At 44.4% G+C, this 13,673-nt stretch overlaps 5 protein-coding genes across 8 annotated transcripts; 3 read left to right on the top strand and 2 right to left on the bottom strand.

Moving 5' to 3' along the window:
* The first annotated feature begins 109 nt into the window (after positions 1-109).
* Positions 110-4,563, top strand: LOC108016091 (transcription termination factor 2-like). Its single transcript, XM_017082688.4, has 4 exons — positions 110-935; positions 1,255-1,778; positions 2,129-3,304; positions 3,363-4,563. The coding sequence occupies exons 1-4, from the start codon at positions 155-157 to the stop codon at positions 4,242-4,244; spliced, it is 3,363 nt and encodes a 1,120-aa protein (XP_016938177.3). The 5' UTR covers positions 110-154; the 3' UTR covers positions 4,245-4,563.
* Positions 4,564-4,577: 14 nt separating this feature from the next.
* kipf (kipferl) lies at positions 4,578-6,242 on the bottom strand. 3 transcript variants are annotated; one of them, XM_036819218.3, is made up of 5 exons: positions 6,188-6,242; positions 5,529-6,014; positions 5,329-5,406; positions 4,812-5,267; positions 4,578-4,753 (listed from the first exon to the last, which is right to left on the bottom strand). In XM_036819218.3, exons 2-5 carry the CDS (start codon positions 6,005-6,007, stop codon positions 4,657-4,659), a joined length of 1,110 nt encoding a protein of 369 aa, XP_036675113.3. In that variant the 5' UTR covers positions 6,008-6,014; positions 6,188-6,242; the 3' UTR covers positions 4,578-4,656. The 3 variants fall into 3 exon arrangements, with proteins under 3 accessions (XP_036675113.3, XP_036675112.3, XP_036675111.3); XM_036819217.3 differs by having other exon boundaries at positions 6,129-6,240; XM_036819216.3 differs by having other exon boundaries at positions 5,529-6,235.
* A 677-nt stretch (positions 6,243-6,919) lies between these two features.
* On the top strand, positions 6,920-8,287 carry Rfk (Riboflavin kinase). Its single transcript, XM_036819215.3, has 3 exons — positions 6,920-7,041; positions 7,105-7,319; positions 7,384-8,287. Exons 1-3 carry the CDS (start codon positions 7,022-7,024, stop codon positions 7,758-7,760), a joined length of 612 nt encoding a protein of 203 aa, XP_036675110.2. The 5' UTR covers positions 6,920-7,021; the 3' UTR covers positions 7,761-8,287.
* Positions 8,288-8,455: 168 nt separating this feature from the next.
* Prat (Phosphoribosylamidotransferase) lies at positions 8,456-10,711 on the top strand. Of its 2 annotated transcripts, none has more exons than XM_017077022.4 (2): positions 8,456-8,611; positions 8,689-10,711. In XM_017077022.4, exon 2 carries the CDS (start codon positions 8,696-8,698, stop codon positions 10,334-10,336), a length of 1,641 nt encoding a protein of 546 aa, XP_016932511.1. In that variant the 5' UTR covers positions 8,456-8,611; positions 8,689-8,695; the 3' UTR covers positions 10,337-10,711. The 2 variants fall into 2 exon arrangements, with proteins under 2 accessions (XP_016932511.1, XP_016932513.1); XM_017077024.4 differs by having other exon boundaries at positions 8,460-8,611; positions 8,692-10,711.
* Taf7 (TATA-box binding protein associated factor 7) lies at positions 10,707-12,635 on the bottom strand. Its single transcript, XM_017077025.4, has 2 exons — positions 12,469-12,635; positions 10,707-12,408 (listed from the first exon to the last, which is right to left on the bottom strand). The coding sequence occupies exons 1-2, from the start codon at positions 12,565-12,567 to the stop codon at positions 11,164-11,166; spliced, it is 1,344 nt and encodes a 447-aa protein (XP_016932514.1). The 5' UTR covers positions 12,568-12,635; the 3' UTR covers positions 10,707-11,163.
* Between the last annotated feature and the right edge of the window lie 1,038 nt (positions 12,636-13,673).

The raw sequence follows: 13,673 nt of genomic DNA, 5'->3' as shown, positions 1-13,673 counted from the left end.
GTGACTAGTGTGAAATGCTTAGAGAATAGAATTCTTTTTTAGCAAATTCGATTTGCGATGCCAGGGTCTCCTCGAACTATATATCGATTTATCGGTATGCACATGGTAGAGGATGCTGCATCACAAGGCGGGACAAGTCGTGTCAAGCTTTTAAATGATGGGCGACAGCGATAAGTTACAGTTTTCGTTGGAAATGAGTGGCAATAACCTAGAAATGTCTTATTTGGCGTCTGAGGATTCCCAATTGTTGAGGACGCTGCTTAACGATGTGGAAGCGCCATCAGAACCCAGCCCAGCACCACCGCCATACCTTTCGCAGGTGGCGTCGGAGAATTCCCAATTGTTGAACACGCTGCTCAACGATGTCCAGGCGCCAGAAGAACCTAACCAAGGACCACCGCCGTTTCCCTCGCAGATGGCCACTCAAAGGGGCGTCCGTGTGCCCAGTGGACCACCACCTACTTATGTGCGCCACAGCCCAGAAGCACCACCTTTGACACAACAGCTTCCAACTAATTCTTTCGAGAATGTTTGGCAACCCTCGTCAAACTTCTTCAGATTTGGCCATCAGTACCACGAGCTACTGCCCCCAAATGTAAAAATATATGAAATGGCTTTCAAAACAAAGGAAGAGCTGTACATGTGGTACAATAAACTATGCCAAACTGTGGGCCAGGAGGCTGCTAACAATTTCGCGGATATGATCCGAAAGTTTTGGGAATTATTTCATCAGTATCGTCAGTATCCCATGTGGTGCCCACAAGGACAGCCGCAATCTGTGGACCCTTTACCGCCTTTGGTGAGCTTCAATCAACCGCTTGTGCTGACAAATCATCCTGGCCTTCCGCCTAGCAATTCTTTAAATGGCGTTGACTTCCACCATGTCAAGATGCAGCAAACTGATCAGTCGCTGAATCCCCACTCCATAAGCTACGGTAAGAAATCTTTAAAGTTTTTGAAGAATCGGGTCACTCTATTGTGCTGAGAAGACAATTATAGATTTATAGTTAGAGAATTGTTCGAATATGGGGTGCTACAAAAATCTCTTTCATCAGAAAGCCCAAAAAAATTAAGTTTGAATTTGGTAGCACCTCGAAATTACAGTTTTTAGTTTAGGGTTAATAATGTAAAATTGAATAACAAATGCACATAAGGACATCGTTAAATATATATATTTAAACAAATATCAGTTAACCCGATATTTCTATCCATAATTTTATTAAATATCTTATATTTCTCCTATCAATCGAATAGCTGGCGGAGGTTTGATCGACCACAAGCCGTACAATAACCATCACAACAATGGAGTCCTGAGCAATAAGAATATTTCAGTGTCTCTGTACCGCGTTCAAAGCCTGGTCGAAAACGGGATAGCGGACGAAAACAACGTTTACAAAAACACACACCAGTTAAAGACGGGAGTCCCTTTGATAGGGGCACAGCTCCAATCCAATAACTCGTTGGTCGACCTTTCGCCAAAGGGTACGGGATCCGTTCCCGGCCTGATATACTACAAATCGAATACGGCGAAGGAGATACACGATGTGAACTTGTTCCAGGCAACGACTCCCATTGATCTCAAAAATGAGTCCTTTAGAAGGTTTCCGCTGGGGGCAATCGTTCAGTCCTCGAAGGCGGGAGTCCAATTCGGTGCCAACACCGAACTGCAAGGATCGCTGAATGCGCCGATGATGAAGAGTCCCAATGAATCTTACACGCTAGCATCTGTGTCAGTTCCCCAGTACTCCACGGTACAGCCATTTCAACAATGCCTAAAGGTAAGGTATACTGGTTATGTATTAGCTATATAATTTTAAAAGCTTAAAATAAGTATATTTACATTATCAATTTTTTGTTATTATATATCTGAAAATGTAACCACAGTTTGGATTTCAAAAACTGAAAGCACTTATTTAAAGGTGTTGTTCCGGTGTTTCCCTGGCTTTTGTATATTAACGAGCCCTAACATATTTCGTTCACAAATTTAGATTTTGAAATTAAAGCTGCGTTTGCACCCACAACCATAAAAAGGAAGGGTGTTGAACGACATTATATATTTCATTATATAAATTAAATTAAAATTTGGTAAATCGTTTCCCATATGTTTAATATATAACATATTCTTTAGACCCTCCATAATTCCATGAAGTCCAGTCCATCGGCCGTCAGCTTGGTAAAGCGGCCTGCCATCTTTATGGTCGATTTGATGAAGCATCAACATTCTGCTGTGAAATGGGCGCAGTTCCGTGAGCACCAGAATATCTGTGGCGGAATTCTCGCCGACGACATGGGACTGGGAAAGACTCTAGTAATGATAGCCCTGATGCTAGCCGACAAGCGAATGGAGTTAGCTAGGGAAAAAGAGAACGAGCCGCCAGTGAAGCGTGTATGTCTAAATTCTCAAGCTGTGGTGTGCAGCTCAACGGTATTGCAGGGGCACTCTACAACCGATGACTATCATTCGGCAGGCACATTAGTGGTTTGCCCCAAGAGCGTGATGCCCCAATGGGCTCAGGAAGTGGCCTCCAAGGTGGCGCCGGGTGCCATAAAGGTGCTGGTATTACACGAAAACAACCGCCATGCGATCAGGTTGGAGGTGGTCAGGAGCTTCGATTTAATCATTACCTCGTACAATCTCTTGTTGAGCGAGTTGAAAAGGTTTGGAAAGAGCTCACCGCTTTTCGCCGTTCACTGGAACCGGGTGATCCTCGACGAGGCCCACATCATTCGGAATGAAAAAAGCAGGGCCGGAATTTCCGTCTGCCACCTGCGAGCTCGAAGCCGATGGGCTTTAAGTGGAACTCTTGTCCAGAATCGGGCCATTGATATGCTCGCGTTGTTGCGCTTTTTGCAAGTACCACACTTTCAGCACCTTCAGCAATGGAAGAGGTATTTAAGCCAGGACGTGCTTGCCAAGAGACGGTTGAATTCGATTATTACACCACTAATACTACGCAGGACAAAGCAACACCTGCAGGAAATAGGAGACATGCCCGCCTTACCCCCTCTAAAAGTTGAACTTATCTGCGTGCAGCTCTCGGAGCCAGAAATGGCGGTCTACCAGATCCTTTCCGCCATTTGCAAAAGGATCTTTACCGAGTTCTTGAGACAATTCGAGAACTATTCTGAAGACAGATCTCCCCAGTTCATAAATGAAATATTTGACGCCAAGTACTCGAAGATATACCTCGGATTTCTGAAATTATTTAACTATGATCCGGCAGTTAAGATCAAGGGTCTTGTGATCCTGGTTCTGCTGTTGCGCCTGCGACAGTTTTGCTGCCACCCTGGATTATTGCTTGGGGTAAGTAGGCAGAACAGCTGAACACGAAGTATTTAATTAAATTCTCATGTCTTACCAGATGCTGAGTGGTTTAAAGACCGCCGAGGATGTGCAAAGCTTCGGGACGGCGGCCTCAAATGCAGAGAGTCAGCTCAAGATGGAACTCGACCAGAAGTTTCCCAAATTCGATGAACTCACTGACAAAGAAGATACCATCATCGAAAAGGGCAGTGTCGAAATAAACGAGAACGTCTTTTTAGATAACATAAAAGATGAGATTGGACACCTCAAATTTGAAATACAGAATATGGTTGATAAGCAACCGGCATGTAGTACTTCTGGTAATCCTTTAGACTCTGCCCAGGCTCTTAAACAGCTTAATCCACAAAATTCCATATTCCAAATCGAACGGTCGTCTGCCAAACTAAAGCTAGTCATCGAAAAAGTGGAGGAAATACTTACAGGTACCAACGACAAGATCATAATTATATCTCATTGGAACCACTATCTGGCCATCATTCGTAAGTGTCTGCAGAATAAGTCATGGAACCCACATTACTTTACTGGCCTGCTGAGCACCAAAAGTCGTGAGCTGGTATTGCAGGATTTCAACGCCAGTCATGACAAGAGGATTCTCCTACTCTCCCTTAGCGCTGGCGGATTGGGACTGAATCTCAATGTGGCCAACCATATGCTATTTGTGGATCTCCATTGGAATCCACAGCTGGAGCGGCAGGCTCAGGATCGTATCCATCGATATGGTCAACAGAAACCTACCTTCATATACCGATACATGTGTCAGGACACCGTAGAGCAGCAAATTGTAGAGCTGCAGGAGAACAAGTTAGCCAAAATGGAGCTGCCAGAGATAGAGGAAGATATGTCCGAGCGGGATTTCGGGTGCCTCAATCTCGCGGATCTCAAGAAGCTGTTTTTATTGGACAATAAGTCGGAAATGTGAAATTATAGAATTAATCTCTTTTATGTTACTTTAAGAAGTTGCATTGTTTTGTTTTCCTTTAAAGTGTGGCTCTTTTTCTTTCATTTTATATCCGTAGCACAGAGCATTTCATTTAACAATTTTTATAATCGACATTTAATGAGATAAGATAACTATGTGTTCCTTTGTTCGTTACGAATATTATATATTTTATATATATATTTGTTAAAACCCTGTGCATTGCATTTGTGCAACCAAATAAGATGGTCAAACAAAATATTGAAAAGGTCTTTTGGTTCTTGTAAACTGCCAAATTAAACCGTCTACTAGGATATGAGAAACCAAGTCAGGATATTTTATAAATGAAGTTCGAAAAGATTAATTCGTTTATTCCAATAAACTTTAATGGTAATTTAAGGTAATCTTTAAGAGTTCATCGAATATGTGTCACACGATCATGGATAACCATATGTCGTTTGAGGCTGGAATTACTACAAAATGTTTTAATGCAGATATGGCATGTTGGTTTCCTGTTGGGGAAAAATTATTGTAAACACAATCCTATGGAATCTGCCACAACAAACTTACTTGGTCCGTCCATTTTTTGATTTCAGATCTGTGCTACTATTGCCAAACCTATTCTTTTTGACGTCAGAATCGGATTCTAGGGACAACTCCTTCGGTAGGTGTTCCCTCTGATGGATTTCCAGATGGATGTCTTCGATAAATACGGCCGAGCACTCGCTGCAGGAGAGCGGGCCCTCAAAGTCGTGCGTGTGAAGGTGCTTCTTAAGGTGATCTTTTCGCATGAAGGCCTTGGAGCAGTTCGGACACTTGTGCGTTGGCTTCCTAACGTGGCTCAGCAGATGTCGCCTCAAGCTGCGCCTATTTGAGTAGGCGCGTGGACAGTACGGGCATGTGTGGCAGAGTTCACTGATGTGGCTCCTTAACTGGGTCTGGGAATAAAACCTCTTCGGGCAGTGCGGGCACTTGTAGTTGCCATTGGCATCGCAACGGACTTGTCTTTGGAGCTTATTGGCCCTCCTACATAGTGGAAATGTGATTAACCTTAAATGCTGTGATATGGTATTATTAAGTTAGCTACCGTCTTGTATTAACAGGCTGCATTAGTTTGGGGTCACCTCCGGTTTTCTGAGTTCCGTTCGCAGGATCTAGTTTGTGACTAAGTCGGAAAATATTTTGAAGTTATTTGAGGAAAAGATTAATTTCAAAGTTATATATCTAAGTATTCTGTATTCTGCCTTAATTTACATGTTTTCACCAATCAATTTGTGATATTCTTACCCAAAATCTTCATTAGGGGTATTATTTTGATGCCCTTCTCTGGAAGTAGGCTTCCTGTAATGATTTGGAATGGAAGAAGATTCCTCTTGGACACTTTCCCGGATCTCTTGGATCTTCGTTTGTGGTGTCTCTTTCTGATCACTATCCATAGCAACATTCTCTTGAAGCTGTGTTTCTTGATTTGGATCCTGATCCAGACGACCCTGCTTGTTCAGGAGGCCGCATAAGTTCTGGTAGCTCCGCTCGCACTTCCACTTGAACCGGAAGGCGTTCTGGGCAGCCATGACGCAGGAGAGGCATATGTACTGCGGCAGGAGGTCGCCGCGTTCCACTGGACGATTGATGCACTGGGCCAGCATGTGGGACAGCTTCATCTCCGGCTCGTCCATTGTTGGATCCCGGATATCGGCAAAGAGATCCACTAGGGTGTCGGTCTCGCCCATACAAGCCCTGCACACGTTCTTCGAGATCTTCATCATCTTTAATCTGCAACCAAAACCACTATATTTTTGTAATTACACCGATTACAGTTTTTGTCAATTGAAAGCCGACTTTCTACGTCGTTTTGCATTAATTGAGTAGTAATTTCGCAGAGCTAACGTGGGCTTAACAGTTATTTCAGTGGATCACCGTTGGTAATTCATAGAAGCGAACTGTACATTTTTATGAACGACTGCGTCGAGTGATTTTTGACAACTGCGCACCACAAAAGTGCTCCCAGTGCACCGAGGGTAGATTCAAACTTAGATATGAAAATTCAGAATGTCTTAAAATAAAACATTTAAAAAAAAAAGTGAGCATAAAAAAATTGATCCATTTAAAAAAATATGTTCATTTTCGTGTTTTAAAATTATTTTGATGTTTTGGTTATTACATGGCAAAGATATTAATTAAAGTTATCTTAAATTAGGACTTAAAAAAACATTTAAACAAAAAAAGTATACCCATTTAAAAAAATATTTACATTCCAAATAGAAAGTACAACTACATATTCTAAAAAAAAATTTGTTGTTACCTTCCCTCAATAGTCAACACTTACATTTTTTAAAATTATTTTGATAATTTTTTGTACATTCATGATAAAGAAAAATATAGCTTTCAAAATATATGCTTCAATTTACAAACACCTTTCATTTGAGCATTACAATTTCCGTTAATAAAGTACATTTTACATTTAAATTTATAAAACTCAGTTTTAAACGGATATGCATAAACATTATGTGCGCCGTAATAAACAACATGGTTTTCAATTCTTCGTGAAGATGGTAATGTCCAATCAATGGAAGCATTTAACTCAACAAATCATTAATTCAAACAAAATGTTCTGTATGGGCAATTTTTAAATTATTTTCTTATAAGAAAAAAGAGAAAGCCCTCCAACAAATACATTTCCCCACGCCCCTGCAAACCAAAACTGACATAAGTTGGCAGCCCCCGTGCAAACAGCTGATCAACTTTCTGAATGCGGAACATTTGTCTGTGTGTTTACTACAATGGAAAGAGCAGTAGTTATGTGAGTGGCTAGACGGCAAACGCAATATACACACTCTGTAGACCCCGCTTGATTCCTCGCCAGACTCGATAAATTGGCCCGCAACGCTTTGCGGTCGCAGCTAATACCGTCAATCAAGCGCCCGTCGGCCTGTGGGAATCACTTGGAGCGCCACCGCAGCACATCTGGGTCAGAGTCCAAGGAAGTCCGGGAAATGCTGAGCCAACTACCTCTCTTCGCTGGCGGCGAGATCGTCCGCGGATTCGGACGCGGCTCCAAAGAGCTGGGCATCCCAACAGGTTGGTGGCGACGTCAAGTGAGCCCCGAAGGTCATTTCTAATTGATAACCAAACCACTTGTTAGCTAACTTTCCGCTTGAGGTGGTGAAATCGCTGCCGGAATCACTGCCCACGGGCGCGTACTACGGCTGGGCGAATGTGGACAATGGACCCGTCCACAAAATGGTCCTTAGCGTTGGCTGGAATCCCTTCTACAACAACAAGGAGAAGAGCGTGGAGACGCACATGCTGCACGACTTCAACCGCGACCTTTACGGCCAGATACTTAAGATCTGCATTGTGGGATACCTGCGGCCGGAGCGCAGTTTCGACTCGCTGGAGTCGCTGATAGCCGCCATTCAGGCGGACATTGAGCAGGCCAAGCAATTCCTGGACGAAGAGGACAAGGCCAAGTTGCAGAACGCACCGTTCTTCACCGAGAAGCTTAGTCCCTCGAAATAGCGACTTCGCACATTCTCCTGGACAAGGAGGCCCAGCTGAATGGGGTTTATAGAGAAACTCTGCCCCTGGAAATAGTTATTCCACAAGTAATCTTATCACTCAGTTTGCACGATGTACAAAGCGGATTTCGAATAACGATTCAAGTACTTAAGTTGGCTGTTTTCATTGAATTCCGATTCCCTCACCATGACACCAAACAATTAAACCAATGGCATTTACTTATCAAAATTATATACTTAACATTTTGTTTAAATGCTCGTGCTGTGCATTTATTCTGGCAGAGGCTATGATTCACCATTTTCTGATGCATTGAACATTACTACTACTAAATATCAGGTGTTGCCAGCACGATGTCTTGAATTACAAAACTTGTAGATTGCAGATACATTACATTAAATATTTGTATTTAAATATACATCTTCAATTGTGTTTCTGTACATAAGAAATCAAATTTTATTTACTTTTAAATTGTTATACAAATTTTAAGGAGAATAAAAAATATTATTTTCATTATTTTAAACAGATTATATATGATGAAATTCATATGAAAAAGAAGAAATTGCATTTTTAGACTATGTGTCAGTTTAATAAAGTAGCGAAACAAAAATCTTTTTGAAAAATTTTTTTATTAAAATATATAAAAATGTTTTTTTTATTTTGATTAAAAGCATTTTTTTTAAATTCTAATTTGAAAATAAAGAAATGATCGTTATCGATCCAGGGGCACCAACTATCGATAGCAGCTAACCGACCGATATTAGGCTTGATCTCGCCCGATTTCCGAAAAACTAAGCTGCGCGTGCGAGCGTGCGAGGATTTCTCTTGTATAAAGTCGTTGCGTAAACCATCAGGTAAATCAGATCGACGCCAGCTGCGCCACAAACTGCAATTAGTCGCCTTCAATTACCATATTGCACACATTTCCCAGCAGCAACATGTCGGCGTCACAGCAGCAGCAGTCGCAACAACAACAGCAACATGTGCGCGTGGTCGAACAGCAACAGGTGGGACCAGCTGAGGGGGTGACCTCCACGGTGGAATCGCAGTCCCATTCCATCTCGGCCAGCAAGGAGCTAACCGGTTTGACGCACGAGTGCGGTGTGTTCGGGGCGATCGCTTGCGGGGATTGGCCCGCCCAGATGGACATTGCACACGTGATCTGCCTGGGACTGGTTGCACTGCAGCATCGCGGACAGGAATCGGCGGGCATAGCCACCAGCGAGGGCAATTGCTCCAAGGAGTTCAACGTGCACAAGGGCATGGGCATGATCAGCACGCTTTTCAATGATGACTCCATGAAGAAGCTGCGCGGCAACCTGGGCATCGGGCACACGCGCTACTCCACCGCCGGCGGCTCCGGAGTGGTCAACTGCCAACCCTTTGTGGTGCACACGGCCCACGGAGCATTGGCCCTGGCCCACAACGGCGAGCTGGTCAATAACGAGTCTCTGAGACGGGAGGTTTTGGCCAGGGGCGTCGGCTTGTCCACACACAGCGACAGTGAATTGATCGCCCAGTCGCTGTGCTGCGCCCCGGAGGATGTTTCCGAACTGGACGGACCTAACTGGCCAGCCAGGATTAGGCACTTCATGATGCTGGCGCCGCTTTCCTATTCGCTGGTCATCATGTTGAAGGACAAGATCTACGCCGTGAGGGACACCTATGGTAATAGGCCGCTGTGCATTGGCAAGATCGTGCCCATCAATGCCGGACACGGCAATAGTTCGGACACTCCAGCTGACGGCTGGGTGGTTTCCAGTGAGAGCTGCGGATTCCTATCGATCGGAGCCAGATACGTGCGGGAAGTGGAACCCGGAGAGATTGTGGAGCTCTCGCGAAGTGGCTATCGCACGGTGGATATCGTGGAAAGACCCGACTTCAAGCGCATGGCCTTTTGTATATTTGAGTATGTTTACTTCGCCCGCGGAGATAGCATCTTTGAGGGCCAGATGGTCTACACAGTGAGGCTGCAGTGCGGCCGGCAGCTGTGGCGAGAGGCTCCCGTGGAGGCGGATATCGTGAGCTCTGTTCCCGAGTCTGGAACAGCGGCGGCCCATGGCTATGCCCGCGAATCTGGCATAGAGTTTGCAGAGGTTCTCTGCAGGAATCGCTACGTGGGACGCACTTTTATCCAACCCTCGACCCGGTTGCGGCAGTTAGGAGTGGCCAAAAAGTTCGGAGCCCTGTCCGAGAACGTGGCTGGCAAGAGATTGGTCCTGATAGACGATTCTATCGTGCGCGGCAACACCATTGGACCCATCATCAAGCTGCTGAGAGATGCAGGCGCTCGGGAGGTGCACATTCGCATTGCCAGCCCTCCGCTGCAGTACCCTTGCTACATGGGAATCAACATTCCAACTCGAGAGGAACTGATTGCCAACAAGCTGAACGCCGAACAATTAGCCCGGCATGTGGGCGCCGACAGTCTGGCTTATCTTAGTGTGGAGGGGCTGGTACAGGCCGTCCAGCTGAAGCACCGGGATGCAGGAGATGGCAAGTCCAAGCCCACGGGTCACTGTACCGCCTGTCTCACTGGTGAATATCCCGGTGGACTGCCAGATGAGCTGAGCTGGTGATCCCGATTGGAGCCTGATTACTACAGTCGGAAGACTTCTGGAAACCAGTTTTGCACTTTTTTGCCCACCACAAAACGAAAAAATAACGTATGCAGTATCAAAAGCCATAGAGGGCCCAGAATTGCTGTCACAAATATTGCATTTAGTTTATCTAGCGTTACAGCCCACCCATTCCTATTTACACACTCTACCTTCTTAGATTTTAAGTAAAAAGCCCACGTGCTTCCTCAAACTTAAAGACACTGATTAAAGTCTGGTTTTGTCTCTGGAACTCCACACTCATAGTACAAAATATAACTTTCTATGTTGCCCATCTTGAATATCTTTAAAATTTGTTGATTGCGAATGCCAATAATAAAGACATTTAGACTATGATCGCACCAGGGTTCAACATTTGTCTTTATTTTACACATGAAATTTAAAGATGTGGCATTGAAGATATGGAGTTACTTATTCGATACCGTCTAGTCCAGGCCAAGGTATCTGCTTGTTCAATCAGCCGATGCCAATGGTCAACGCAGTAATTTCATATACAGGTCATGGATTTCAAGAGTATGATATGATTCTGCAGAATTAAAGATTATTAATTGATAAGTCACTATTTAATAACTTTGTAGCTAATTAATTGTGTTGTGCTACCTATAGCTTACTTATCAGTTATGAAGAAAATGTACCAATGAGTGAGCTGAATTTCTTGGCATAACATATGTCGTTGCCCAGTTTTAGATTAACATTTAGCCTACTGAGTTGTATGATTAATTAGCTTTAAATTTTATTTTAATATAGCCTACGAACATACAGTCTACGAATTAAATTCTACATTCCCCTCAAGACTCCAGCATATTCTCAAAGTCCTTGCGCTCCATTTCTCTTTCAATGATCTGCGCGTAGAGATTGTCAAGAGTTTCTTGCATTCGTTGCTTCAGCGTGGCATTCTGGATGGAGGCGATTTCTGTGGACTTCTGCACCTGCTGCGCCTTTAGCTCGCTGATCTGCCGCGTCAGTTGACTGATCTTCTGGTGCACCTGTTGCTGTGAGTACTGCGGCTGTGGCTCGTCCATGAACTCCATGTTTTCAAACTCCTCTCGCTTGGTCAGCATCTGATTGTCGTAGAAGCCACTGGGAGCAGCCAGGTTGGAACTAGAGCCGGCGGCGCTTAGCTTGGGACTGCTGGCTTCATGGCCAAACATGGACTTGCTGAACTCGTTGTGGTCCATTTTCAGGCCGCTGGCTCCGGCATTACTGCCACCAGCACCAAAGAAGTCCGACATGCGTGAATCATCCGCCGAGAGGCGGGAGGATTCCTCCATTTCACGCCGCTGCATGGTGTTGTTGCCGCGTTCTGGCTCATCTTCGTCATCGGTGGTGGACACCTCCTCTCCAAAGATGTCGTGGGCAGCCACGCCCATGTTGGGTGCACGGTGGGAGGGAAAGTTGCTGGCTTCGTCATCATCGGACTCCACATTGATGTCCCGCTGGGAGCTTATTTCCATGGCTGTCTTGTCACTGGCGTGCATGGTGGTTTCATCCTGCATCTCATCATCCGCATCGTTGTAGGGCTTGATGTCCGATTGATCCAGGTCATCCATGGGCTTATCCTCCTCGTTGATAATTTCGTAGTCGACCCTCACTGCTTCATTATCGATGCGCAGCAAGTGCTTCACTTCCTTCTCGATTTCAGGGGCTTCGACATTCTTTTTCTTAAGAGTCTTGCGGAATCTGCGCTTCCTCACGTTCTTGCAGGGCGGTGTGATGCCATGTGGAAACAGGTACTTCTTGTCCACCTTGTTGGGATCCTTTTTCTTATTCTTGTTGGGCGACTCCTTTTCCGTCTCGTCCTCCGGCTCCTCCTTGCAGATGAGTATCTGGCAGATGTCTGCCGACTTGTAGAAACTCTTGTTGTCGATGGTCTTGTAGCTCTCGACGACAGTGGGCAGGTCCACCAGTTTGGTGTAGAGTAGTTGGTCATCCAGGCGTACTTCGCCGTACCTGAGGTCCTGATCCAGTTGGATGGTCAGCCGATCCTTCACGGTGCCCGAATTTATTGCCTCATGGACAGTGTCGGCCAGTTCCTGGGGATAAATAGTGGGTCGAGTTACATTGCGTGGTGCAAGTAAAGTGCCATATCTTACCTTTGGCACCCGCATGATGAACTGGCTCTCCAGTTCCACGCCATCTTCCCGCGGCTTGTGCTCAGCCTGCTTTACCTTGTCGCTCTTCTTTTCAAACATTTGAGAGTTTTTTTAGGGATTTTTCCAGAAAAACTAAAGCCCCACTTTGTTTTTATTTGACGAATAGAGATGGCAGTCCTCACACCGCTAGTGATGAAAGTCACAGTTAATCGATGTATGGCCACACTATGTAATTTTGACTGTGTTCACACTCAGGTCGCAACAGCAACAGCTGCTTCGTCTTATATTGGTAATCAGCTCAAAATTAAAATAATTAGTTACAGCTGTCGATAAATTCAACACAAAAGCCTAGTACTCAGATCGGCTAAGAGTTTCACTAGTCGAAAAATCGTATTCTTTGTAGTGTGACCGAAGTTTTCAAAGTTCACCCGCAATGCATGTAGCATGGTCTTACTGTTAAGCGGCTGGGCTTGTTGCCAAACGGAAAAGAAATCAATTGGAGAAGTTTAAGAAGAAGGAGTCTGCTGGTACACAAAGAAATTTTACATAAAAGTAAATGGAGTGTTCAACAAATGTTTTTATTTATGTAAATTAGTAGTTTAAAGCTTCTTTCTCGTCCCACGGATGCTTCGCCATCTTTCCCGCTCCACCGCAGTCCAGCTCCGAGACCCAATGGGCATCGTGGACCTTAAGGAATTGGGAGTGGGGTTGATCCGCTGATCAGTGGCGGATCTAGGGTTGCTGGCGCCCGGGGCAAAGCGAAAAATTCCGAAAATTTGCTGTACGAATAACATTAGGAGTATTTAAGGTGTAAATAGGTTATTAATTATTAAAAGCTTATATGTCTGAAGAATTGTATTTCATATCGATTCTTTTGTCAGTTACAACGGAAAAAACATTATTATTTGTGTTTTTGCAAGACAAAAAAATATTACTTTTAGAATATAACTTTTCTGGCCTTGATTGCCGCAAATTCAGCAATAATATCATTGTAGTCGAGTGATGCTGCTACTTCATTTTCGATAGATAGTATAGCTAAATTTGACAGCCTGTCTTGGTTCATGGTTGTGCGGAGATAAGATTTTATCAATTTCAGTTTACTGAATGATCGCTCACACGAAGCCACGGACAATGGTAGAGTCAACAAAATTTTCAATGCCGTCACAAGTGTTTTGTACGCCTCTAACCCCAACGATAAAATATAC

The sequence above is a fragment of the Drosophila suzukii genome, chromosome 3 (assembly GCF_043229965.1).
Source record: "Drosophila suzukii chromosome 3, CBGP_Dsuzu_IsoJpt1.0, whole genome shotgun sequence".
In the NCBI taxonomy this organism is placed as follows: domain Eukaryota; kingdom Metazoa; phylum Arthropoda; class Insecta; order Diptera; family Drosophilidae; genus Drosophila; species Drosophila suzukii.
The sequence above is the reverse complement of the archived record's forward strand: the minus strand, read 5'-3'. Positions and strand labels throughout refer to the sequence as shown.